Source organism: Chlorocebus sabaeus, chromosome 10 (genome assembly GCF_047675955.1).
Source record: "Chlorocebus sabaeus isolate Y175 chromosome 10, mChlSab1.0.hap1, whole genome shotgun sequence".
NCBI lineage: Eukaryota > Metazoa > Chordata > Mammalia > Primates > Cercopithecidae > Chlorocebus > Chlorocebus sabaeus.
In genome coordinates, this window is record NC_132913.1 from 45,849,285 (window position 1) to 45,876,646 (window position 27,362).

At 42.3% G+C, this 27,362-nt stretch overlaps 1 protein-coding gene across 7 annotated transcripts in view; it reads left to right on the forward strand.

Annotated features, from left to right (window-relative positions):
• Positions 1–27,362, forward strand: part of PKP4 (plakophilin 4) — a 230,325-nt gene that overhangs the window by 191,088 nt on the left and 11,875 nt on the right. For all 7 annotated transcript variants that reach the window (XM_007965032.3, XM_007965034.3, XM_038002085.2 and 4 more), the window contains 5 exons: positions 15,653–15,836; positions 19,192–19,309; positions 20,746–20,937; positions 21,121–21,294; positions 24,285–24,435. In XM_007965032.3, the coding sequence (XP_007963223.1) occupies positions 15,653–15,836; positions 19,192–19,309; positions 20,746–20,937; positions 21,121–21,294; positions 24,285–24,435 (819 nt within the window). The remainder of the gene's footprint in view (positions 1–15,652; positions 15,837–19,191; positions 19,310–20,745; positions 20,938–21,120; positions 21,295–24,284; positions 24,436–27,362) is intronic.

Here is a 27,362-nt window from a genome sequence, read left to right on the forward strand (position 1 = left end):
AGGGATAGAAAGAGGAATAAAACCCAGTGCCTGCGCTTAAGTCACCCTCAGACTGGTGAGGAACACAGGTGGTTTTGTGAGTATCAGGGAAATGTGGCAAGTCTCACTCAACAGAGGTTGCATTGGGCACAGAGGATGGGTAGCGAAGTTCCCTGGGTGACATGAAACTAAAGTTGGCCTAAAGGATGAAGAAGCACTGGCTGGATAGGTAGAGGTCTTTCCAGTTACAAGCTCAGAAACAGCATGGGATATAGTTCTGGAGCTACCAACAAGAGGGGGCTGCTGTGTTAAAACTTAGTGAAGAGCCAAGTGTGGTAGCTCACACCTGTAATCCCAACACTTTGGGAGACCAAGGCAAGAAGATCACTTGAGGCCAAGAGTCCAAGACCAACCTGGGCAACACAGGGAGACCCCGTCTCTACAAAAAATAAAAATAAGTAGCTGGATGTGGTGGCACGTGCCTGTGGTCCCTGGTACTTGGGAGTCTGAAGTAGGAGGATCACTTAAGCCCAGGAGGTTGAGGCTGCAGTGAGCCATGATCACACCACTGCACTCCAGCCTAGATGACAAGTGAGGCCCTGATTCAAAAAAACAAAAATTAAGGAAAACAAGGCCAGAGAGAGATACAGTCTTCATTTAGGGAACTTTTTTTTTTTTTTTTTTTGAGACGGAGTCTTGCTCTGTCACCCAGGCTGGAATGCAATGGCGTGATCTCAGCTCACTGCAACCTCTGCCTCCCAGGTTCAAGTAATTCTCTTGCCTCAGCCTCCTGAGTAACTAGGATTATACACATGCACCACCACACCCAGCTAATTTTTGTATTTTTAATAGAGATGGAGTCTCACCATGTTGGCCAGACTGGTCTCCAACTCCTGACCTCAGGTGATCCGCCCACCTCAGCCTCCCAAAGTGCTGAGATTACAGGCGTGAGCCACTGCACCCGGCCCATTTAGGAAATTTTTATAAGGAACTTAGTTGTGTCCCACATGCAGTGAGGACACTGGGGTATGGCATGGCCAGTTTAGGCCTTTAAATGCCTTCCAGCAGGCAGCAGGATAGAGGATTGATATGAAGTGGGAGAGTCTGGGAGGCCTGTGAACAGACCAACAGTCCAATAACAGCTTGAACTATTTCATTGATGAAAAGAAAGAGTAGGGTGGTGCAGTCAGAAATATTTCATGGTCTGGGCATGATGGTCAGATGTGGGGAGTGAGAGAGAGGGAGGAGTAAGTAACGCCTGGATGTTGCAGTGTTAGTGGCTGGATTCAAGGATACTTGAGATTGAGCTGGAAGAATGGTTCTGCAGGAGGATACATTGATGACAGCATTGTTTGTAATAGATAATTCAGGGAAAATACTAAGAATTCATTGGCAAAAGGATGGTTACATTAGTGGCAGTACTCTCACACAACAAAACCACATACAGCAGTTAAAATAAGCACATTGGAAACCATCATTCTTAGCAAACTATCACAAGAACAGAAAACCAAACACCGCATGTTCTCACTCGTAGGTGGGAACTGAACAATGAGATCACTTGGACTCGGGAAGGGGAACATCACACACCGGGGCCTATCATGGGGAGGGGGGAGGGGGGAGGGATTGCATTGGGAGTTATACCTGATGTAAATGACGAGTTGATGGGTGCAGCACACCAACATGGCACAAGTATACATATGTAGCAAACCTGCACGTTGTGCACATGTACCCTACAACTTGAAGTTTAATAATAATAAATAAATTAAAAAAAAAAAAAATAAGCACATTAGACTGTACATAACAACATAGATACATACAGCTTTAGAAATACTTGCATAATGATAACTACAGAGCAATACAATTTGAATAAAGTTTTTAAATATGTAGATTGATGTAGATATATGCACATGCAATAAAGTTAAAATGTTTAATTGGAATAATAAAAATAGATTCAGGATAGGGGTTACCTCTGTGAAGAGGAAGGAGGAAAATGGGACTGCGGGTTGTATTCCAGCTGTTTCTTTAGAGAACTCTGAAATACATAAGACAAAATGTTAATATTTGATAAAGCTGGCATACCTGGGTGTTTGTTTTATATTTTCTTTGCCTTTTTTCATGCTTGAGATATTTAATTTAAAATTTTAAAACAACGTTTCTTCAAAATTAATTTCATTCCCCCCAGGTTTCCAGTATGAAATCAGAGTTGTAGTTTCTGTAACACTTGGGAATGAATAAACCATCCTGCATCCAATATTTAAGGGGAATCAACTTTCTCATAAGATATTAATGTTCAAAATACAACATTAATATTCCCTTGTACTCAAAATACCAAAAGTAGAATATACTTTACAAATAATCATAAGTCTGGAATGGACTATCTGCCTTAATGTATTTTGAATATTAATTCTTTAGTGCTTCTAAATTAATATTCCCACTTTCTGAAATGCTTTTGAGGCATCTCACCAAAAAACAAATTATTTTTGCTAGCATGTACATGTAGCTATAAAATGAAAATTAGAGCAAGCTAAACAGAATTTTAAAAAAATTGAAATGTAGCTATGTTCATCCTAGAAGTCAACACAGTCACCGTGATTACGCCCACAAATTTACCCTGAGCCGCCTGTTAGGGAGGCATAGAGGAGACAGAATCATCTGTAGTACATGAGGGCTTTCCTGCTTTGTCTGATGTCTCTCTTTCCATCACTTTGAACTTCCTGTGTCTTGTCCAGTTGTCTTCCCATAGTAACACCATGCAGCCAGGAGGGCTGCAGACAGTTGTGTGCGCTGCTCCCTGAGACAGCAGTGGCAATCCAGGGACAAATGACATGGAAAACACAGCTTCTCCTCAAATTTAACTAGCCAGATTCATCATGACTTGATCCTTACATCCTTAATGTGAAGCTTTTTCCTGCTCTTCTGTCCTCTCATAGGAGGAATGAGTCTTTTCTGAATTTCTGTTTGAGGTTTTTCCTTGGGAGAGACTATTACAGTGCCTTTCCTGAGCTGAGCTCAAGGAATTTGTAAGGTTTAGTGTTAGGAAGAAAAGTACATGATTGTGTGCTCTTTTTTTCTTTACATTTAAAAATAAGTCAAATTTACTTTAAGTAGAGCCCGACTTTACTGCCAAGGACTTTTATGTACTAGGTTACCTGGAGCACACTCTGGAGTTGAGTGCTAATGTAGATGCTTTCCTCCTTATTTTATTGAGAACATGAGATCTTTTAAGACATGGACCTTGGCCTTGAAGAGAGGATATAAGTGTTTTCTAATTCAAAAAGAGCTATTTTCCTAATAGATCATATCACTTCTAATGTAAAACTAAGAAGTACCTCTGATATTTCTCTTGAAAATATCTGCCAGTAGCTTTTAGGCTATAAGAAACAATTTTTTTGCCATACTTATAGAGTAGGAGACATTAAGAATTGCTTTATAACTATATGCTTTTACCACTAATCATTTATTTTGACTTGTGGTCTGATTATCAAATGTTTTCTTCAAAACATTGAAATGAGAGAGGTCAGTGGGCAAACACTTCACGCAGTTGCCATAAGTAAAGTAGGTTGGACCAGAAGACTTCAGAAATGAGTTTCCAGTTCAAAAAGCCAAATGGCAGCTGTGTTTGATTTATACCTAAACATTTTCTAACTAATATGAAACAAGTCACAATATAAATCTAGCATCATTGCTTTTTGTGTGTGGGTACATGTATTTATAGTCTAAGCTTTACAGAGACAGCAAAATTGCTCACATTTCCCAGTCCCACAATTTAGTGGTACTAACCTTAACTGATGTTCAGTAATATTTTAAGGGTGATTGATCCTTGATACATTTTTTTTTTTTTTTTTTTTTTTTTTTTTTTTTTTGGTGAGACGGAGTCTGGCTCTGTCGCCCAGGCTGGAGTGCAGTGGCCGGATCTCAGCTCACTGCAAGCTCCGCCTCCGGGGTTTACACCGTTCTCCTGCCTCAGCCTCCAGAGTAGCTGGGACTATAGGCGCCCGCCACCTCGCCCGGCTAGTTGTTTTTGTATTTTTTACTAGAGACGGGGTTTCACAGTGTTAGCTAGGATGGTCTCGATCTCCTGACCTCGTGATCCGCCCGTCTCGGCCTCCCAAAGTGCTGGGATTACAGGCTTGAGCCACCGCGCCCGGCCCCTTGATACATTTTAAACCATGGAAACATCAAGAGATCCTTGAACTCTTCTTTCTTCTTTCATTAACTCTTCCTCACATCAAATGCTCAAGCCGTCTTTAATTATAGAATCACAGGATTGGGGGAGACCTCAGAACTCATTTTGTTCAGTAATCTATCCAGTGCTTGAATCTCCTGTACAGTTTCCATACAGAGTAGTCGCAGTCACGTGCATGAACCCACAGGACAGGAAGCTCATTACCTTCTGGGGTTAAGGCTGGACAACAAGGTTATCCAGAAAGCAGCAAGAAGACATCTGATATAACTTGAAAAGGCAAAAAATACAAATGCTTAGGAGGTCATTTTTGCATAGGAATGGCCCTACAAAAAGACCACTTCCACCCTAGATCCAGCCACCAGCACTCCTAACCAAGGAAGTAAGCCCCCAATCTGAACTGTCACTAAAGCACGTCTGCTCCGAACTCAGGCTGCAAGGTGCTATGTGACCATGTCACCCAGCTTTCCCCATCAGGTGCCCATCTCCTATAAAGTCCCCTTTGAAAACAGAACATTAGCCTTAGATTTTAGTGTTCTGCTAGTATCATTCACAAATACCATGGCCAGCCTTGCACGGTGCTTGGCCTTTGTGGGTAGGGTCTATGCATTCCTAAGTGAAAATTATAGTCAACTTAGGATCATGAAATGTTAAAATACAGTGAACCATTGTGTTCCAAATATTACATAATTTGAAGAAACTGCTATCCCTTTGAAACTAGAAATTCTTTTATTCTTAATATTAAGTAATTCAACCCAGTTATTAATCCAGTCTTTTTTTTCTAGTTCCCTTTGTTTCAATTTGGCAGTTTTTACTGTACTTAAGTGGAGAAATTTTAGCTGTTTTTTATAAAGATGCCTTGCCTTTGCTTTAAACACAATAACTGCCCAGGGCCTATATTTTTGGCCACATCTTTATTTTTAGAGGGGAAAAAGGACTTTTCTTCAAATGTATTTTCCCAAGACAGTATGGCTGTCATTGTTAATTAAAATGGTTCTCTAATACGTAACATGATTCTTGGGTTTTCTTCATTGTGTTGAAAATTTTCCAAGTTGAAACCTAATGAGCTTTTCGTTAAGTGCTGATATATGTGAGTGCTTTGGGTAATTTTTCTTTTATTCCAAAGGTATTTTTTGCTGCTGTTGTACTTAAACTTGAAAGCTGGATGAAGTATGGTTGTTCCCCAGTTTGGTTATAAAATGAATGTCTACTGGGCCACAAAGTATGGAGGGAAGATGGGAACATCTTGTCACTAAGAAAGATATGTTGAACTCATTTGTTCAAGATAATTAAATAGTGTTTCTAAGCTAGGAAATAGGAGTTTCAAGTTATTGCGCATCCTGAAAACATCATTTTTTAAAACTATAGACATTGAAGATATTGCACAGAATCTGGAGGCCTGCTTTTTAATGTGCATACCAGATGTCCCAAACCGTCACATTTCTATTACCCTCTTAAATATCAGAAAGTAGCCTTTGTTCTTCAGTAGTAATAGACTTTGTTCATATGACTGCTACATGTACATTTCTTCCAGTTTAGCTAGTGATTATTCATCCATATAGCAAAGTAAAATATTTCCACTGTTTATTGTGAAATGTTTGGATGCCAGCAGTGGATTCCAGACACTGCAGAATATGAAATGAAGCGTATTGTTTTCCTGATCATTAGCTCCATATTTCTAATTCGATGATAAATTAATAAGAAAATAATAGTTGTAACTAAGGAAGGGTAGATGGGCCAGGCTAAGGTTTAACAAAGGGCAGAATAGTCTGGCAAGAATTAGTCTTATGTGCTATAAAAAACAGGAGTTTAGTGGACATGCCTTTTGGACAGTTACTTGCCATTACAGGATGAAAACAATTTACGAAGCATGTCCCCTTAGCCTAGTTAATAAATGCCTTCACAACAGGTCATTTATTCTCTGATCCAGAGAGGAGTCCATCTGTTACTTTCTATCCTACTGTAATGGACCACTAGGGCTGTTAGAAGCTGTGTGGGTCATTTTTAGAAATCTAGCAACATCTCCTCCCAATTCCCAGCCCAAATCAGTAAGGATCCATATCACTTGGTCCACTTTATAAAACATAGCTGGGCATGGTGGCACACACCTGTAATCCCTGCACTTTGGGAGGCCGAGGAAGACAAATCACTTGAGGTCAGGAGTTTGAGACCAGCCAGGTCAACATGGCGAAACCCAATCTCTACTAAAAATACAAAAATTAGCCAGGTATGGTGGCACACGCCTGTAATCCAGCTACTAGAGAGTCTGAGGCAGGAGAATTGCTTGAACCTGAAAGGCAGAGGTTCCAGTGAGTCGACATTGTGCCACTGCCCTCCAGCCTGGGCAACAGAGACTCTCTCTCATAAAAATAAATAAAACAGAAACAAATTCCCTTATTTAGTGAACATTTCAAACCCTGAAAATGTGTAATGAGAAATGACAAATTTATTTTAAAAGTTTAACTGCTAAGAAGACAAAAAACGTCTATTATAAATAGACCAATCCTCAATTGGTAGAGAACTTTGAACTGGAAAGAACCCTAAAGAAATCTATCTTCCCATTATTACAGATTAGAAATTGAAGTTCAGGAAGGCTGAGCAGGCAAGTCTCCAGGCTGAGTTCCTGATGTCCAGGCTGGAGGTGTTTCTTCCCTGACCCTTCCCCTGCCTACCCTGGCCACTGAAAAGGGCTGAACAGGAGCTAAATCTGGAGGGGACAAATGTTATTTCCCTTGTTCTTTAAGATTACCTACCCAAAAGGGAGAAGAAAAAAGCCCCACAGTAAACTTTACTCTCTGCATTTTATCCGGGACCGTAGAGAAATATCCCTGAATTTCCTCACTAGCACTATAATATCAAACTAGGGATCAAGTAAAGCTTCACTTTGCTTAGGAAACCTATGAAATGTGATTTTTAGGTCTTGTAATTCAAGATTTATAGTTTTGAGTATGAAAAGATTCAACTCTGTAAGTGGAATATGACCCTATATTTTGAGTGTAGGCTTCTGAGTGCCAGGCACAAGGAGGCAGTCAAGTAGGGAGTCTCAGAAGGTTACCAATAAGACTTGGGTATTCAGACATCAGTCAGAGTGGAACTTCTCAGCACAAGAGAGACCCTGTTATGACATGCTCCCTCAGTTGACTAGACGGCTTATAAATGCAAGGAAGGTGGAAATTTGGAGATCCCAGACCAGGTCCTGTAAATGCTTTGCGATTTCTGAGTGTGATGCTCTGTAGCTTACAGCTGGAGGCATCTTTGTCTCTAAGCTTCTGCCAGCACCAGACAACTGGGTGTTGAATAGTGCAGTTACAAATGAGCAAGTGTGTTCCTGGAACATGTAGGTCAGCTGTGGAATATATGACTTCAGTGACAGTTTCTTGGGCAGATCTCTATGAGAGTGTAACTGTGACAGTGTAAATGACTTAATTCTGTGTCACACTGAAATAACCTGCAGAACAAGGGTGGCCAGGGCCACTGCTCCCACTGCCGTTTCTGCCCCAGAGGGATTCTCTAATTTCCTTTCGTGTGGCCTGTTCCCTTTTATTAGCTCTGCTCCAACAGAAGGAACCTCTCTTTGTGTCCCATATGGGCAATTCTCAGTCAGCATTTCTGAATTGTAAGCTTATTTATTTTCTGTAGAAATGCCTTTCCAGGGAACATAGAACTGTATAACTACATTATGTCATTAATCCTCAAAGCATACCCATGAAGTGGTAAAATGAGAATAAAGAAGAATACGTTAAAATGCAAATGTGATTCTGTAAATGGATCTCTAAAAATTGATAGATCTTTTCAAAGGTGCTGTGATCCACCTTTATGCCTGCAAAATCACAGAAACTCAGGCTAACCCTTATATTCTCTAAAGGCACTAAAGATCTATCTTGTCCCAGCTAGGGGCAAATTTCAACAGCAGGAACAATCACCTTCAAATGGAATATGCAGGCTGGGGCCCCTGTGTGCAGCCTCTGTGGCCAGCCCAGGTGCTTACTTCCACACAGCTCCCTCCTAGGAAGCATCTTGCCCTCAGACCGTCTGAGCATCCACTTCCCACTGCCCTGAAAGCTGAGATGGTGATGTTCCGAGCACAGCTGGACCTGAGTGAGCTCCCCCATGCCCCATGAGGATTATGCATCTGCTGTGCAGGAAATCCCAGGGAACACAGAGGTGAGTAAGGCAGGCCTGTCCACCACCTGCAGTGCTCTGTGCCAGCCAGCAGGGAGTGCAGCAGTCAGTCTCTCATGCTTCGGGGCAGGAAGGAGAAAGCCTCAAGCCACACCTGTAGACCAGGAGCCTCACTGCATGGAGGGATCACTGCACAGGTTTCAGGAACTCTGCTCAGATAGTGGCATCTTAGAAACGCTGGGAATGGCTATGTACCACCACGACTTGTTTTGCTCAGAATTTATCCAGAGAAAGGTATTTTTCTATAACTGAGGACAGTAGTTTTATCCCTGTCTCAATAATTGTTTTCCCATTTTTTCAATTTCACTTAGGTTTCATAATTTGTTGACAGCCTTCAGCCCTGTTAGAAAGCTTGGGCAATTGATTAGCCCAGCAGACATTTTTATGGCACTGATTCTCCCCACCACCCCCTTGACTTCTTCATTTCTGTTAACAGCACCATATTTTCACACATATTCAAACTGCTGGCTTACCTGTGATGTCACCCTCAGTTTGCATCTGGCTCTAAATTCTCACTACAGGCACTTCCCTTCCCTTTTGGCCTCCTCACTCCTTCAGGTCCTCATCACCTCCCTCCTCCATCCTGTCCTGTGAAATAGGCTCTGCACCTCCTGGCCCATCGGCCTCACCCCTATCCCTGGGATAACACTTGTGCCTGCAGTTCAGATTTTCCCACCTGCCTGTCCAAATCAGTAGCTCCTGTGACCTGCCAGCCAGCTCCGTCGCCCCTTCTGCTCCTTTCCCAGGCTATAGTTGGCCTAAAGAGCTCTGCACCCCAAACCTGCTTCTTTCTGGCCTCTGTCCTTGACACTCCAACTCAAATGTGGTCTTCCATCCTCCTATCAAACAGAAGTTCACACACTTTGAAAAATATCCAGGGAGAAGTGGCATGGTCTCAAATGAGCGTGAGCTTTGGAGCTAGGTTGACTTGTTTCCTTCCAGCTCTGTGGCTCCAGGCACATCACCACTGTCAAACCTCAGTGTCCCCAGCGATAACACATTACCTGCAGCTTGGTGTTTTTGTGATGATGTGTGTTTAGCGCCTGGCACACAGGATATTGAAGCCATACTTGTTGCTCTTCTTGCCCTTCGTCACAACTGCCTGGTGGTGTAACTGTTTGTGTTAAGGCCCCCCTGAGAACAGACGGCTCCCCTGTGTGTCTCCCTCGGAGTCTGGCATGAAGCAAGCAAGCATCTCTGCCAGCGCTGTTCAATAGGAGAATAATATGAGCTGCATAGTTTCTACATTTTCTAACAGCCATGGGAAATCTATTTTAATAATATATTTTATTTGGCCTAATAGTTTCAAAGTATTTCAACTTATAAGAAATACAAAAATTATTAATGAGATGTTTTGCGTTCACTTCTTCCTACCCAGTCTTCATAATCTATTTTTTACTTAACAGTGAGTCTCAATTTGGACTAGCCATATTTCAAGTAGCCACATGTGACTGATGGCCACCATATGGGGCAGCACAGGTCTATACTGCATTTGGGTAGAGGTAACGTAAATCTCAAAGGTGCAAGGTGTGTAACCTTAAGGCTGGCGGGAAGCCATATTGTAGCAGGAGGTAGGCCCCATAGCATCTTGGCATTACTCTCTTCCCAAGAAAAAGCCACAGAAGTTTATAAAAACCCATTGGGCTAAGGGGAGAACTTCAATGGCAGCTGCATAGAGAGGAAATGAAGATGTGTGTTTGCTAGATCCTGAGTGTTTCGGCCAGATACTATATAGGGAATGATAATGGAGGCATGTGCTAGGAGAAGCAGGCAAGGGCCCTGATAAAATCTGCAACCCTGATATTATTATGTTTGTGCTATTAATCTAATATTTCTACCCCCATTTTTCAAGAATGTTTGCAGGGTGGTTATTTATGACACCAGTCTGTTCCAGTGAGCCCATAGATGCAGAATTGCCAGGAGCTGGGGCGGGCGGTGGGGAGGAATACATACGGGTCAGTGTTCCCCCAGAGAGCTTCATCGGGAATGCACAGTCCCATTAGCCACTGGTCATGATACTTGCTTTGTACTGGGAACGGAGTGGGGGTTGAGTGTGCACAAGACCTTAGCATCTGTTATCTCCTTGACGGTTCCTCACACCCTGAGCCTGGGTAGTTTTACCTGCCTCCCTCATGAACGTGTTGTGAAAGAGCACAACTGAAACCAGAGCACTCAGAGCAAGGTTCACTCAAGGAAAATGCAGGGGCCTGTCCAGTGATGATGTTTGAAGCACATTGGCACCTTTTTAGCTGTTGCTTTCTTTCTTTTGACTATGTCTACAAACACTTGGGCTTTTTAAAATATAATTAGGAAACATGGCATAAATTGACTGCTGTCTAAAAATGAATGGTTTAAGTTTGTCTTTCACATCAAAAAGAAAAACAGTTGAGTAGGCTGCCGTGCGTATCCGCCACCAGAGAAATCGCATTTTCCAAATGTTGTTTGGTGGTTTTTTAATATCCTTTAAGAAGTGCATTTTTCAAATAGTTGCTATTATTTTAATTAATCAGTAAAATCAGCTTCTAATTTGACTATAAAATTATCAGTTGGCCATTAGAATAGCTATAAAGCTAGTTTTAAATGTGAGCTCTTTCAAAATTGTGCAGCGTAGGATTTATGTGAAATGGTATTTTAATTACTTTATTCATTCTTTGTGGGGAAAATGAACTTTCATCTCTCATGGCAGTATTTCATTGTGATTATTGGTTACTCATAATTATATGTACTTGTTCCTGTGACAGAGAATAAGCAGCATTTTCTACAATAATATCCATGAAACTCCCTAATATTTTCTAAATTAGTTTGTATATTTATATTCTTAGTCCTCACAACAAATAGCTAATTGCTTTAAATTAAATAAAACCTCAAGCTTCCTCAACCAAATTCTAGTTTATTTTTAACTTTCCCATTGGGAACCAGGAGATAATGGAATATGGCGATAAATGTTTTGAAGCAAATTTTGCATTAGGATGTTGGAGTTAGAGGTTTGTCATGTTGATGGAGAAGGCTAATCCTACAGCTCTTCATTTTCTCATCAGTCTTACTACATCTGGGACTTGGTATATTCTCTATTCATTATTTACTGCCCTAGCAAGATTCTTCCTGACCCATTAAATGAAGCCCTAGACAAACTGGAGAGAACATTGTTTTAGTGAGGTCGAGCACACACAGGTGTTATTAGCCGGTCTTAAGAGCGGTGCTTTTTACTTTGAGCAAAAAAGCCAAATTAATCATTTCATATTTAAGGCTTTTAAGTTTAATTAAATCTTTTTCATCCATTATTTGTTGACTAGAACTGGTTGTTTTGGCTTTATATAACCTTAGTTTTGGAATAGAAAGTGAGGAAGAAAAAGCAGTGCCTTGAGACTTGCTTTGCTTCTCAGAATGGCGAGTTAAATCCATACCGAAGGTTGCAGCTTTGTGTTATATTGTGAAGTGCAGGATTAGAGGGATAATATAACACACAATGCAGGGTGATAAAGCTGCCTTTTTGTGGGTCCCTTGAACACCACATACTTAGCAAAAATAGAACCTTTCCTTTTTTCTGGTCAAGAATAACTGTGAACTTTTTTTTTTTTTGGAAGTTGCAGAAATGAAAGCCTGAATTTCTATGGTAGGCTACTGTTATGATCCATAAGTCATTTTAGTTGACTGAAAGATAGCAGAGTCAGCTTGTCTACTGAAGGGGAACATATTTTTTAACAACTTTATATTTTATAATTTGCCAGCACTGTTCCTTTCTATTTTGCACTTTGAGGGATGGGGATTCTGGCATGTTGGTGTGACTTTTCTGATTCTGGGAGATAGAATGGCAACTGGATTCTCCTATCCCCATAACTAAGATGGTGGTTTCAGCACCCATCTATTTTGGTCTCAATGTGAAAGGCAGGCAAAACTATGCTGACAAACTTTGTTAGAGATCCTCTCCCCCTAGTTTCAAATTTTAAAGACACTCCTGAATACTCAGTTTTACAAAACGGCACAAAGGCTAGGTAATAATAATAATACTTATAAGCTAAGTCCGATAGGCAGGAAATAAAAGAGAAATCTAAAAACAAATACAAGATATAAAAATGGATCCGTCACAAATATTTTTGACCACCTACTATGTGTCCTGCATTTGTGTCACACAACATATATATAAAAGGATGGATAATGATAGGGTATTTCTTCCTCGTTATATAATACTTGCTTAATGAAATTAAAATTAAATTTCAGTATATAAATGTTCATCTTTTTTTTTAAATCGACATGTAGAATTTCAAGCCTATAAAAATATTTAAAAAGGAAAGTTAATTAATTTGGGACAACTTGGCTCTTTAAGGTATTATATGTGAAGCACACAATGCCTGGCACAGAGTAAAGCCACGGTAAATGGTGATGCTACCATTGTTTACATTGATGTAGGAATGTTTACGCTATGTCCAACCCCAAGTATATATACTGGCTAATACTAAGCTGTAGAATGACATACAACTCCATCAGTCATTCTGAATGCCTGGGAAGAAAAAGAGCAGGACAAAATTCTACCACCAGCATGAAAATCAGGGAAATTCTCAAATCAGAGAAATATCCTCTTGCCAAAAGTAGGTGTTAGAAGTAGCTGGGAGTTGAGACAGAAACAACACAAAAACGGGTTTTTCTGAAAGCAATCAGATAATTTCTAGGCATCACCTCCAGGATCCAATATGCTGAAGAGCCACTCTTCTTAGTCATGTTTTCACCTGAAGTTTGTGACACAGCTTGTTTAATTTTCTATATATATATCCAGTATTATAGTATGAGAGACTTTCCATAAACAGCTGACTTTACTGGAATGCATTTATTCTGTGAAGTTGAAAATATCTTACTGAAAAATGCAGCTCTCCACCATGCATTGAGGAATTCGAAAGCTGTGACAGACAATTTGTGCCAATGGCATTAGGAATCACATGTTACGAAACTGTCCGCAGGGGAGGTTAGGGAATCACCCTTTTCCCACTGATGGCTTCTGGGCCACATGCTGCCGCTGTAGCTGGCTCATGCTCCTGGAGGCCCCATCAGAGCCCAGGGTGGCTATGGTTGGCCTCCCTAGCAGGAAATGTTAAAGCCCATGTTAGTGACAGAGTCTGTTGTCCTGCCCTGCTATGCCTTGACCCAACTCTGTCTTCTGTTTTCACTCCCTTGCCCTGTTATTTGGTTAGGACAGACTGCCAAAAAAAGTGTTTCTCATTCTTAGCTCCCAGGTCCCTTCTGTGGTCGTCAGGCTTATCAAATGTCTTTTAGATTTGAAACAGAAACACAATGAAGCCCAAAATTGACCTTAGATAATATGAAGCTGCTCTGAGTCAATTGGGGTGGGGATCCGGAGCCTTAGGACCAATTCTTCCCCAACTCCTCACGTGGCTGCCGCTACAGGAGGCCAGCAAAACCCCCAGGATCCAGGGAGCACAGTTAAAACCATTGCCCAAAAGCACTTTATATAGAAGCATAGCCAATTTTCTAAGAATCCATGGAGAAATAGCTCCAAATGTAGAATTTAAGTTCTTTTCATAAGTACCCATCATATGTGCTGCATTCTTACCAAGACCCTAGTTTTTGTGTACCCCAACATAATTATATAAGCAAAGGTCTGTCATGAACAGAAGAAAAGAAGAGCAGAACAAGCTTTCAGAGGTAAAGCATGGTCTTTACTTGCCTGATTTAGAACTGTCTTAAGTCTCCCTCCCATTCTGTGTCCTGAAGGCTGCAGTTATGGTGGAATAGGAGCAGAAAAGGGGTAAAAGTCCTTGGGGAACAAGGGAAACCAAATCAGCAATATCTAGAAGTCAAAGCCAAGTGAAAGAGGAGAGTAATGGGCACAGGTCCAGAGCAGAACACAAGAGGAGGCCACAGCACAAGCATCAGGTTCCAGTCCGACCATTCCCTCCACAGCACATGGACAGGCCTGGGAAGGGGCAGTCCTCACGCAGTTTAGAGTCAGAGAATTGTTTCACTCTCTTCACTTCTAGCCCTTGGCTTCTACCTCCCCTTCCTCCACAAAGGAAGGAGTTCCTGTCTTCCTCCCCATACCACCCTCCTTTACAGGGGCACCCAGAGAAGGCTGAGCAGGCGGTGTCCAGGCTGGCTTCTTGCTGGAGCAATAGTGCTCGGTCTTGTCTCTGGGCCACGCTCTTAATCAGTCATGTTCACAGGCCTGACACGCTCTCGTGGACACAGGCAGATTTTGCCACCCCTCCCTCTCTGTAAGGCCACAAATGTTTTTGTGTGTTGGTAGTTGTGAAAGCACTGTACAGACTTGAGCAACTTGCCAGGGATATGTCAGGAGTGTAGGGCTCTGGGGAACTTGAATGCAGAGAAAACCAGCTGCACCATCTCTTCTCCACCTACTTTCCTCTTACTCAGGAAGATGCACTGATGTGAAAATGACATTAGGGTAGGTATCATCTCAAATTCGCTCCAATGTCTATGAGAGCAATTATTGGAAAACCTGTGCTATGATAATAATTTAAGCTACCTCATACTTGATGCAAAGATTAAGGCCCTCTAATATCATTAAATAGAACTCTAATAAGCTCCATTTAGGATCTGTTATCCTGAAATCTTGATATGAATTACAATACAGGCATTTCTTAATTTATTGTTAGTTTCACCTATCTCCAAAAAGGAATGACAGTAACGTGTATTTCTAATAAAATTTTAAAACTCATGATAATAAAACTCTTAAAATTGAGATAGAAGTGTTTAAACCTTATCTAAGTAAGGTTGATGAAGCAAATATAACAAACGTCCGTGCCAGGAAAGTTACGGCAAGTGCTTTATTGAAGCTTGAGCTTCCTGATAGCAAAAGTAAGAAAAGGAAGCAGATGAAGAAAAACATACCAGTCTTTCAAGAAAAAAATATTTTTCCAAGTACTAAATTATAAAAATTGTTTGTCACACAGCCATTAAATGTAAAATACAATGCAATGAATAGCAGTTTTATAAAAATCACAGATGCATTATATTCAAGACCCTTGCCTTGGATTGTGCCCCTCTCCCTTTACAGAGTAACTAATTTGCTTTGCAAAATCCACAGTCACCTTGCCTGATAGATACAGAGGCTCTAAAATCCAAGAGGGTGAATATTAAGAATTTGTAATATGCTGTCGGAGGCTCATATATTCACTCAAAACTCTTTAGAGGTCTCTCCCCAACCTGGTTGCAAATACAGGCCATAGATTAGGTTTGGAACAGACTGACTTCATATTAATTACAGCTAATGTGTTTATTTTATTTCTAAAGCCACAGGATCTTTAACTATTTGATCTTTTAAATCTCCTTTTTTAGGAGTTCTTTGGAATTTATCCTCATGTGATGCTGTAAAAATGACAATCATTCGAGATGCTCTCTCAACCTTAACAAACACTGTGATCGTTCCACATTCTGGATGGAATAACTCTTCTTTTGATGATGATCATAAAATTAAATTTCAGACTTCACTAGTTCTGCGTAACACAACAGGTTGCCTAAGGTAAATTCTTTGTTTCTTCTTTCCAATTAGTTCTGTGATTAAACAATATGTGTCATAGGTAAATTGATTTTAGGAGGACTTACTTTATTAACATCTATCTAAGTTTCCAGTTTTTATTTCACAATTTAGGCCACTGAACTTTGTTATTCTGGGAGAAAAACATCATGAGCACAGACTTGTGGCCTTAAAGAAGTTATCTTGTAAATGACTCTTCTGTGACTTACTCAGAAAGGCCCTTTCAGTCTAAGATTACTGCCAAAATTCCAGTGTTTTCCACTTTAACAGCATTTTTCTGGTAATCGCATTCTGATTGCTAATGTGTTTGCAGCCTGGTGTTTGTTTAAATTCAAAATGTGATGGTTAAAACCATTTTGCTTTTAAAGAGGTGTGTGATTTAAACAATCAGTTTCAAGTTTTATAAATAAGCGAACATGAGCCCAAATACTCTTTTTTAGTCATTGTCTTTTACAGTTTTTTTTTTGTTTTTTTGTTTTTTTTTTGAGACGGAGTCTCGCTCTGTCGCCCAGGCTGGAGTGCAGTGGCCGGATCTCAGCTCACTGCAAGCTCCGCCTCCCAGGTTCACGCCATTCTCCTGCCTCAGCCTCCCGAGTAGCTGGGACCACAGGCGCCTGCCACCTCGCCCGGCTAGTTTTTTGTATTTTTACTAGAGACGGGGTTTCACCATGTTAGCCAGGATGGTCTCGATCTCCTGACCTCGTGATCCGCCCGTCTCGGCCTCCCAAAGTGCTGGGATTACAGGCTTGAGCCACCGCGCCCGGCCGTCTTTTACAGTTAAAGTCTATATATAAAGCCTCTTGCAAGCGTGCACAGTAGAGTTCATTATTTGCCGTTAACACTCATCAGCTCCATTTTGACCCTGTTTCCCAGCCTTACAGTATCCTGGGAACTGGAAGCAAGCCTTAGGGCAGAGTGGAACAGGGACAGAAAGAGTGAGCTCTGGTCTCAGACCACCTGGCTTCCAGGACCCCTTTGAGCCTCCGTTTCCTCATCTGTAGAATAGGGATGATAATACCACCTCAGACCTGTGAGGGATCAGCAGGTGCTTGTAGAAGGTGCTTAGCTCAGTGTCATCATGTGAGCACTGAGTGAGTGTTGTTTAACATCTAAGCATCACCAAGACAGACAGCCTGAAAGAGAGCAAAGCTTGAGTGGCTGGTCTGCAGCCTTCCAGCATTGTGACAGGTAGCTATCAGCCCCGGTCAGGGAGCAGTGCTGGTGGGGAGGTAACAAGAGTTAGGATCTCAGAATGCAGGCCAGCTCCTCCTAATTCAGATGCCTGCATCCTAGGGTGGGTCTCGTGGCCTAGCAATCATCCAAAGAGCTAGGATTACTCCTCAGCCAGCCAGCTAGGCTTCAGGGAGAGCCTGGGGCAGGACCCACCCTAACTCCCCCAGTGGGTGAGGGATAGAAACATTTGGTGAATGCCCTCTGTGTAAAACCAATGACCAATAAAACAGACTAGGTCCCTGCTCTGATGGAACCACATTCTTCCAGGAAGACAGACAAACAAGGAAACAAGAAAATAACAGTAGGTGCTATAAAAATAAATAGGGTGCTATAAAAATAAATAGTGAGGGTTATTGAATGGTTACTTTGGTGGTCAGGGGGTCTCGAGTTTAAATTTAAGCCTACATCTGAAATACCACAAGGAGTGACTCACTAGAGGGTGGTGTTGGGGAAGACAAGAGTCATAGGCCAGTCAAGGGAATGGTTAAGGTAAAGGTTCTGGGCCAGAAATGAGCTTGCAGCCATAGCCTACTGAGCAAAGGGCAGAGTGGTACCAGATGATACAGGATTTTGTAAGTCAGATGGGGTTTGCATTTTATTCCAAGTGCCATGGGAAACTATCAGAGTGTCCTAAGCAGTGGAGTCATGGGGTTCATTTCTGGGTGCAGTGTGGAAGAGTGAGTATGGACAGAAGTAGAGACAGGAACATCAGGCTGTTGCAGAGATCCAGGCAAACAGTGAGAGTGGCTTAGACCCAGGTGCTGGGGTGAGGTAGGCAGATTTGGGTTATTTTGTGGAGGAAGAGCTGACAATGCTTACTAATAGATTTGAGTATTAGGAGTGAGGAAAGGGGGGGAAATAAGGGTATACCTAGATCTTTGGCTGGATCAGCTGCAAGCACAGAAGGGCTATTGTTGGGGGTAAGGGAGAAGAATGCTTGGAAGGGTGAGCAGGTGAGCAGCTCAGAGTTTTGACAATGTCCAGTTTGAGAAGTCTAATTAGCTATCTACGTGCCAGTGTCAAGAAAGCAATTGGAGGAAAGAATCCGCAATTCTAGAGAGCAGTCAAGGCTAAGGGCAGATGTGTGCCAACCTATGGCCATGGGTCCATAGGTTGTATTAAAGCCAAGGAGCAGAAGAAGGCACCTCGGAGAGTGCTAAGATGAAGACAACACAGGACCTGGGGCGCTCCCATGGGCAGATGAGTCTGAGAAGCGTGAGATGAGAGAGAAGCCGGGTGGGGTCCCAGAAGCCAGTGGAGAAAAGGAAAGTGGTACGGAGAGGCAGGGCAGATGAGAGCTGCCGTTCCACTGCCCCCTCATCTAGTAGCAGTTTTACAAATTCTCAATCTGCATAATTTTACAGGTAGCCTAGAACCATTGTTAATGGGACATAAAATAGATCCTTATTTGGTATCAATTTATGAAGGCAAATTGATATAAAAAAATTTAGACACAAAACCGTTTTCTGGGTGTTTTATAATTGAAAAGACAAGAAAAGTTTTAGCATAAGCAAATATCTGTATTTAACTTGAAATGTTTATAATACAAGAAATTATATGTTTCCTCTGTTCATCCAAGAAACATTTAATGACCACCTACTTACTGTACACAAAATATTATAATAGGCCCGGGGGACTGCAAGAAGCTTCTGGCCTAACAAGGGAGGTGAAGCATGTCTAGAAGTAGCCACCACCATGACTGAGAGCAGGCGGCCTTCCAGGAAGCAGGCACTTTTCTGATTGTTTTCTGTGTAGCAACTCACTTCTTCACAACAACCCTGTGAGGTAGTTACTGTTATTTTCCTCCTTTTACATATGAAGAAGCTCAGGAGAATAGGCCCCTAAACAATTACATGAGGGAGTTAGAAAGTGACACATCATGAGGGAGATACAGTCCAAATGTGCAGGTTCCCTTCCATGTGTGGATAATGAGGAGCCGGCCACCATTGTGAGCTTCAGGGATGTTACTGTGCAAGCCCTCAGTGCCTCCTCAGACCTTTAAGTGGCTGCCACCTGTTGTCTGCTCTCTCAGATCCTTAAGGTAAGTCCACGTGGCTGATGAGTGCATGATTCATCTCAGCAGCTCCTCCTGTCTCCACCCCTTTAGGAACCTCAGCTCCGCGGGGGAAGAAGCTCGGAAGCAAATGCGGTCCTGCGAGGGGCTGGTAGACTCGCTGTTGTATGTGATCCACACGTGTGTGAACACATCTGATTACGACAGCAAGGTCAGTGCCAGCCTGGCTGCAGGAGGGCGTGGTGGCAGGTTACCATGGTGCTTGGTGCCACTTTTTGCATGTCATTGGTTCTTTCTGACCTGTAGAGCCTGTCCTCCTCAGGAGGCCACTCTCCAGATCAAAGGGCAAGTCTCCAAAATTACAGGAGCAAGGACGTGGCAACTTAAGAAAATATCCTGAGAACCGTGAGAACAGAGTGGCTTGGTGTGGTAAAGGCTTTCTCTCTGGTTCTCCTAGGCTCATTCTCAGGGTGGTGCCCATGCTTTTATTTCCTCCAATTCTGCATCCCCACTAGAATCAGAGCCATCAGTACTTGAGTATCTACTGAATAAAAGTTCCTGGTTGAGGCACTGTAATCCCCCCAAACTCTGTGCCCTCTTGGCTGCAGTGTAGTCCACAGTCCCTACCCCCAGCACTAAGTGTTGCTGCACCTCTCTACACCCACTCCTGCTGCTGCCCTGTGGTTGGTCTGTCCCCAGCATGAGCCCCTTACCCTCTCCCTCCTGTGTCCGAGTGCAGGGCGTTCTGCTCATCATTTGTCAGCTGTGACGACCATCCAGGATCTTCCTGGGGACCGAGGAAAGTGGGAAGTACAGGAAAGAGGGACTGAAAGTGTCAGGACTTCCAAAGCGGGCCAGATACTTGGTGTCAGGATGGACTGGACTAGGAGAGGCCTTTGGAAGGTGTTGGATTGTAAGGGTGAGCCTGAGAGGAAAAAGGATGATAAGTGCCTGGGAAAAGAGAGAGGAGTACAAAGGAACACTTTTTGTTTGAGCCTCATTGAACCAGGAGATCTGCAGATGAAATTGAGAGGAGTAAGCAAGTTGGAAGGGAAGCTTGCTAGATAGGCAAATGCTGAACTTGGTTTTAGACACTCAGTTAAATGACAGTTGGCCTCCCAATCAGAGGTGTGGTAACAGTCTTTTAGGGAACAAAAGACCATGTACAGAAGGCAAATGTCAACAGGGAAAGACACCTCTGAACATGGCTCAAAAGGAGGGTGGAGTTGGGAGATTGAGAAGGAGGCAGACATGGAACTTGGGGATATGGTTGTCCCCAGGGAGGGAGTTGGGGCATCTGTTGTCATGCCAAGGATCTGCAGTAGTGAGAAGTGAGGCTCAGGCGTCCTGGGTGCAGCCTGCACGGCAGCAGCCCTGAGGAGAAACACGGGGCCGGAGCCTCATGCATTGCAGTCGGCGTGAAGTCAGATCCTCAGCAGGACTGAGAAGGGCTCTGCATCCCGTCATCTGGGTATTCCACAAACACTCTAGTATCATAATTCCCTCTTCAGATTGTTTCAAGTTCCCAAAAATAAATAGTAGTTCTTTCGTATTTCCCATTTATTTCCTGTCTGCAGTGTTCAGTACAGAAGTGTTTTGCTCTAATGTGCTGAGTTGTTTTTAATTATACGCCATGCTGGGTTTCAGACAGTGGAGAACTGCGTGTGCACCCTGAGGAACCTGTCCTATCGGCTGGAGCTGGAGGTGCCCCAGGCCCGGTTACTGGGACTGAACGAATTGGATGACTTACTAGGAAAAGAGTCTCCCAGCAAAGACTCTGAGCCAAGCTGCTGGGGGAAGAAGAAGAAAAAGAAAAAGAGGACTCCGCAAGAAGATCAAGTTAGCATTTTATCTGATATGAGACTCTCAAGTTTCATTTTTCTGGGAGTGAGGAATCACATATTTGGCAAGAAAATAAATTTTCTGCATAGCTATAGCTGAGTCCCACAAAGGTGAATGTTTTCAAGTATTGAAGATCATGTTCATTCTGCCTCCATTTAACGTGTGCTATTTGTCTTTCAGTGGGATGGAGTTGGTCCTATCCCAGGATTGTCGAAGTCCCCCAAAGGGGTTGAGATGCTGTGGCACCCATCGGTGGTAAAACCATATCTGACTCTTCTAGCAGAAAGTTCCAACCCAGCCACCTTGGAAGGCTCTGCCGGGTCTCTCCAGAACCTCTCTGCTGGCAACTGGAAGGTAGGATGACTTCCGCGTATCTACACTTCTTTCCATCTTTGCAAATTAACTTGAAATGTTATATGTATATGTTCTGCCTCAGTCACATCAGCCCTAATGATGAAATGGTCACAGTTACTTGGTTTGTCTGTGAAGGGGGTAAACGGAAAAAAGAGACAAGCAGTTGCTCTGGGGATCCAGAGATAAATACAAGTGCCTCACTGTGAGAAACAGAAGGCTAGTGAGAAAAATAGATGGTGCCAGCACAGTGTAGAAGCCACAGGATGTGTGTGTTGTGGGGTCCTGAAAGAAGACATCTAACCCAGCCACACAGTGTAAGGGAAGGTCAGGAAAAGAGCGGAGTGAGGACATGGAGGATATTTCCTGAAGGGGATGCTGCCCAGCAGAATCTCTAAGGATGAATGAAAGTAAGCCAGTAGAGGCTGAGGCTGCAGTGTAGAAGGAGCCATCCAGATAACAGGGACAATAGGAGGAAAGTATCGCGGTGCAGAGAAGACAGTGTGGGCCAGGACTACTGGCTGCCCTCTGGGGCCCAGTGTGGAGCCAGGCATCATGGATAGGCCTGAAGGCCAAATTTCAGGAGCTGAGTCCTAACTTGCACACAGGAGGGGCTACTGAAAGAGTCTGGGCAAATGAGTGACAGAGACGGGCTAATGTCATCACTGCTCACCCACTTACATGGCAGTGAAAAAGGTGGATTCAGGGAAGGGAGAGTTAGAAGCAGGGATTGCATTTGGGAGCCAGTGCAGCAGTACAAACAGGTGAGAGATCTTGAGTGGCAGAACAGAACACAGGTTGGGCAGTGCTGTGGGGAAGGATAGAGGACCTCACTCTGTTCCTCTCAGGTAGTTACAGACATGCCTGTGTCTAAGGTTTCTGCATCTCTTTGCATATGTATGACTATGAAAACTGAAGACAGTTTCCTCTTGTTACCACTGTAAGCAAGTTCTCAGAACTTTCTAAATGTCCCCCAGCAACTTCCCAGACAGTCCTTGTCTGAGACATTTTCAACCTCTAGAAATTTCCTGACAGGTGTATTTTGTAGAGTTATTACAATGCTTGCTTTTGGCTACTTATCCCACCTTAACCCCCCAAAATGAGAATCTTTTGGTGATGGGTGTTTTCAAGATAGTGAAAAGAATTGATAAACCTAGGTATGGTTTGTTTCATGCAAGTGGCCACTATGTTGAATGTAGACTGATAACTATGGTCTAGTGCTAAGCCAGTATGGTGATTTTGTTGTGGCTCCTAGTTAAAGTGCCAGTGACTCCATGTGTAAGTGCTGGCTCTGAATCCAGGCAACTCTGCTTACCATCTGGCAGCCTAGAGGCTCTGCCCACAGTTTCCACCTCCCTAAAATAAAGCGAATATTAATACCTGCCTTATAAGGTGGTTGTGAGGATTTAGTGAGATACTCCCAGCACATAGGTATTTATAAACATTTATGTTGTAGAACAGCCTTCACCTTCAGCTTCTGTGACCAGAGGATCATTTGATGATACTAAAAAAGACAATAATTGAAATCGATGTGATTTGAGTTGTTTCGAAGTTCATGTCTGGGATCATTTAGTGAGAGTTAGATGGCAAGCTCATTTAAAATATAAACATTATATCTAAGCGATTTCAATAGTGAGTTAAAACATTGGACCTTCACTAAGAAGATGAGAGAATCGTGGCCACAAGTGTTATCAAGTAAGAAGCTATTTCAGGAGCAGCAATGGCTGTAGTTCTCCAGAAGGGAGACAGGCTGGGCTGGGCTGGGCTGGGCTGGGCTGGGCTGGTAGGTCTCCAAGTGAGACAGAAGGAGATGGTTCTGTTGTTGCAGGTTTCAGAGAGAGAAGTTCATAAAACTGTCTGAGTGCTTTGCCCAGTAACAAGTCATGTACTTCATTTCCCCCCTGTAGACTTCATTTGATTTGAAAAATAGGAGTATGCATTTCATATGCAGAATATAAATAGGATCTTTGAGATGCATCTTTCCCTCTTATTTGTATTATTAAAATAATCTATTCTGTTGGTATTCAAGAAACTGGATGGTCAATCACATATTTTAATGTTCAAAATAATACAAAGGCCTGGTAGATCTCTGTCCTCATGTCTTGGTCACAGTAGGAAAGTAGATGTTTTGTGAGCAGCATCTTTCAATTACCCTAAAATTTGAAAGATGATTTGCATTGGTTGAAAAAGTCAATTAAAGCTCAAAGCTGAAAACAAGATTAAAGAACCGTTTTCTAATGTTACTCTTTTTGGTTGTTTCACTGATGAGTTAGCGCTCATTTCCATTTTATAAGATACACAAACTGACTCACTATCCAGAGTTTCTTCATAGTCACAGAAAAATTTCTTGACTATGGATTTTTAAAAAACAGCATCAGCAGCTAACTAATCTTGAGTGAGAATGCATTTTGCACACAAATATACTTACTTTTTCACCAGGCTGTATGAATTATGATGCTGGATGTTTCTGGAGAATTCTCTTTCTTCTGAGGCAAGGGATTTTTCCAACCAATCTCTTTGACAGGTTACTGAACTCTAAATATTGTTGCAGGGAAGGGAGGAAAAAAATGACTTGATGGAGACAGGTTCTCCTTTCATGTGTGCTGATGGGTTACTGTCTCTGCCATCCTATTTATAGCCTCTGGGCTTGGCAGGGGACCAACTGCAAAGAAAACACACGATCCTTCCTTAATCATGTTTATGTATCTGAGATAGAAAGTAATCACTGCCTTCTCTTTTCTGCACAAAAATATCTGGCAGATGGTGGTTTCAGATTTTCAGGCTTTGAGATTTCTTTTTAAATCAGTCATTCCAGCCTATCTTTCTCCCCAACTTTGGTTTTCTCTTCACTGACACCACAGATTTGATCTTCAATTGGAAAGAAACCATTTAATCTATTAGTTCATCTTTTGGAAACATCTTTTTTAGGTGACAGTAACATATGAAAGTGGAACTCTGTTTTATATTACTTCTTGCCTTATTTTTCTCACTAGTTTGCAGCATACATCCGGGCGGCCGTCCGAAAAGAAAAGGGGCTCCCCATCCTTGTGGAGCTTCTGAGAATGGATAATGATAGAGTTGTTTCTTCCGTGGCAACCGCCTTGAGGAATATGGCACTCGATGTTCGCAACAAGGAGCTCATAGGTATGTTCTGGTGACAAGATGAGCTGTAAATGTGAGAGCAGCTACAAAACTCGTGAAACCCTTCTTTTGATTAATAAATATATGGCTTCTAAAATCATTAACAGCTGAGCCCTAGTCTCCAGTTTCTTGGCATATTTGAGTACTCCTGCTTTGTGACCATTCTTTTTCAGCAGGAGGCAAGCTCATTAATTAATCATTGATTAGGGAAGGTAAATTTTCAGAAAGGCCAGCAATTTTAGTTGTACGTTACAACAGTAGTAGAGTTAGTGTCTCTCATTTCTAAGAGAGTTCCCTATATTCTGAGCCACAAAAAGTCTTAATTCTCCCTTTCCAATTTTTGGACTGATATCTGCTAATTCACCAACACTACCATACTCTAAATAAAAAATCACATGAATGTTTTGTAGCTTTCCCCTCTCACATCGGTATAAATGTTGATTCTAGAGAAGAACCACTGTCCCAGCATCATTTCCACCCAGGGCAGGGGCAGGACTAGAGTGAGCTAAGCAAGGCCTCAAGGCCACAACATTTTAGGAGGCCTTTACTCTCAGGTTTGTAAAGGTAGGGTTGGCACATGCACAAACCAAACAGTGAGGACTTCTGTAAGCTCCGCATCCCAGGCAGCTTGCTTGCCTCTGGGACATTGCCACATCTTAGGCAGGATGCAGGCTAAAGAAGAGATCAGGGACCCCCCCATAAACCTGAGCTTCATTCCTAGGATCTGCTGCTCACCGGCCATGCAACCTGAGGTGTCCTGTATAACCCCCTTCAGGCTCCATTATTGTCTCTAGATTGGAAAGGAAAGGAAACTCCTCATCTCTGAAGGGGAGCTGTTGATGCCTGCTGTCCTAACTGTGGGTTTACTGTAAAGAGGAAATTAGAGAACTCCATGCCAAGTCCTACAGCTGGTGACAGGTCAGGGGAGAAGGAGGGGAAATGGGACAAGATCTTATGTGGATTCATCTGAATCTATAGTAAACTTAAAATACACCTGCCATGAGAGAAGGAGAGAGAAACAAGGGCGATGACGTTTACCATAAAGAGTTGCTGTAAGGATTAAACATAATGACTTACAATGGAAGCCCTTCACACAGTGCCTGACAGAATTGCTATTTTGAATTGTTGCCCAGATTAACCTGCTCTTAACACACCATTCCTTTAAGCCAAATCATCCCCCTATGGAAAGGAAAGGAAGTTCCTCCACACCCTGTTCATGGTCCAGCTCGCGCCCGATTCTTGTAGATGTGCCATATCTCTCAGTTCCCACACTTCCTTGAGAGAAATCCTTCAAGTCCCTAAAGAGAGATATTCTTTAAAGTTATTTTTCTTATGTCTATATTGTTTGGATTTCTTATAAGAAGCATGTATAATTTGAGCATTTTTAATGCTAAAATATACATGCTTGACACGGGTATCCTGTGACCTGTCATATTTCACAACGCAAAGACACAGGTTGACAGGAGGCCTTGAGCTGGTATTGTGAAGTGCTAAAACCTTTGGCAAGAGGAATGTGTGTTCCAAGTCTTAGCTTCCTGTCAGTGCATTTCTGTGTTTTCTGTGAATAACCCTTTTTAACTTCCACTGGCCTGTCTCTCCAGTGATGAGCGTTTTTTTTTACCTGGCTGAAGCACTCTTGAACTGTTCCATGAATCCATGTTTTTGTTTGTTTGTTTGTTTCTCTATTCCTGTCTTCCTGTGAGATCTGCACCCCTCCTGGATTCAGTATTTAGCTCTAATTTACCCAGCACTTCAGTTCCTAAGAACCTTCCCCTTCTCTGACCTCTTCCCTCTTTTTTCACATTCATCATCAGCACTAGCAACGGACTTTCTTTTCAGAGCCATTTTTCACAAAGAAGCAAAGTTTTGTCACTTCATAAAAGTTACTACATACTTAACTGAGTGGGACCCACCCTGCTGTCTGGAGCTGCAAGTTCTGAGGGGACCGCCAGGCTCACTCACTCATAGGCAGAGCGAGCTGCCTCAGCCTAACCCCCAGGAGTGCAATTTAAAGTTATGCCTTGGCAAAATGACAAATTACATGTCATGGGCCTTTTGGTCGTTCATGAGTATTCAAAATCACCAGGGCTAACTTATCATCTGCTCTGTAAACCACATTTATCTTGTGGCCTTACAGTGTCAGCACTGTTTTTCCACTCTTCCTAACAGTGTTTGCTGTGAGCAAGCCAGAGCCTTCCCTCGGACGTGCTGTACATTGCACAGCATGTAGTTGAGACCTGTCTTCTGCTTACCATTGTATATAAACAGCCTTTATAAAAACCCCATTTCACATCCACTCAATTATTAGCATGGGGGAAACTAAGAAAATGTTTACTTGCACTTTAGTTCATTTCTTTTTGTTTGTAGTGCGCTTACAGTTTGTCAGTTGGTAATCTCTTTTTGGAGAGGAATAAGAAAAATTCAGTATCTATAAAGAAATATCTCAATAACTGTGAGACTCCCCTCACCTTGTCTTAGCAAGAATTTCATTATCATCGCATTACTCCTGGGAGATAACGTACCTATAATTTTCATAGCAGAACTTTTACTTGTGTCATCTTTTAAAGAAACTAACATGTTGCCACCGTTGTCATATCAGCTGCTGTACACAGAAATGTGTAACTGTACCCAGTTCACACATTAAGATCCAGAAAGATCTAATGGCAAGTATTGTTTGACAGCCTGACTTGGTCCAGATTCAAAGGTAAGTTTTAAAAAGCTTTAAGAGGAAATTGAGGTATTTGTGATGCATAGGAATTCCGTTAAGGATAAAATTTACTCTTATAATTCCTTCATTACTCAATGTTACTGAAAATACTTGAACGAAAACAACTCGATTTGTCTACCCAGTTTTACGCATTGATTTACATTTGCTTTCAGCAGTTGACAGTAATGTTTTATAAATGAATCATTTCTGCAAGTGACGTTGC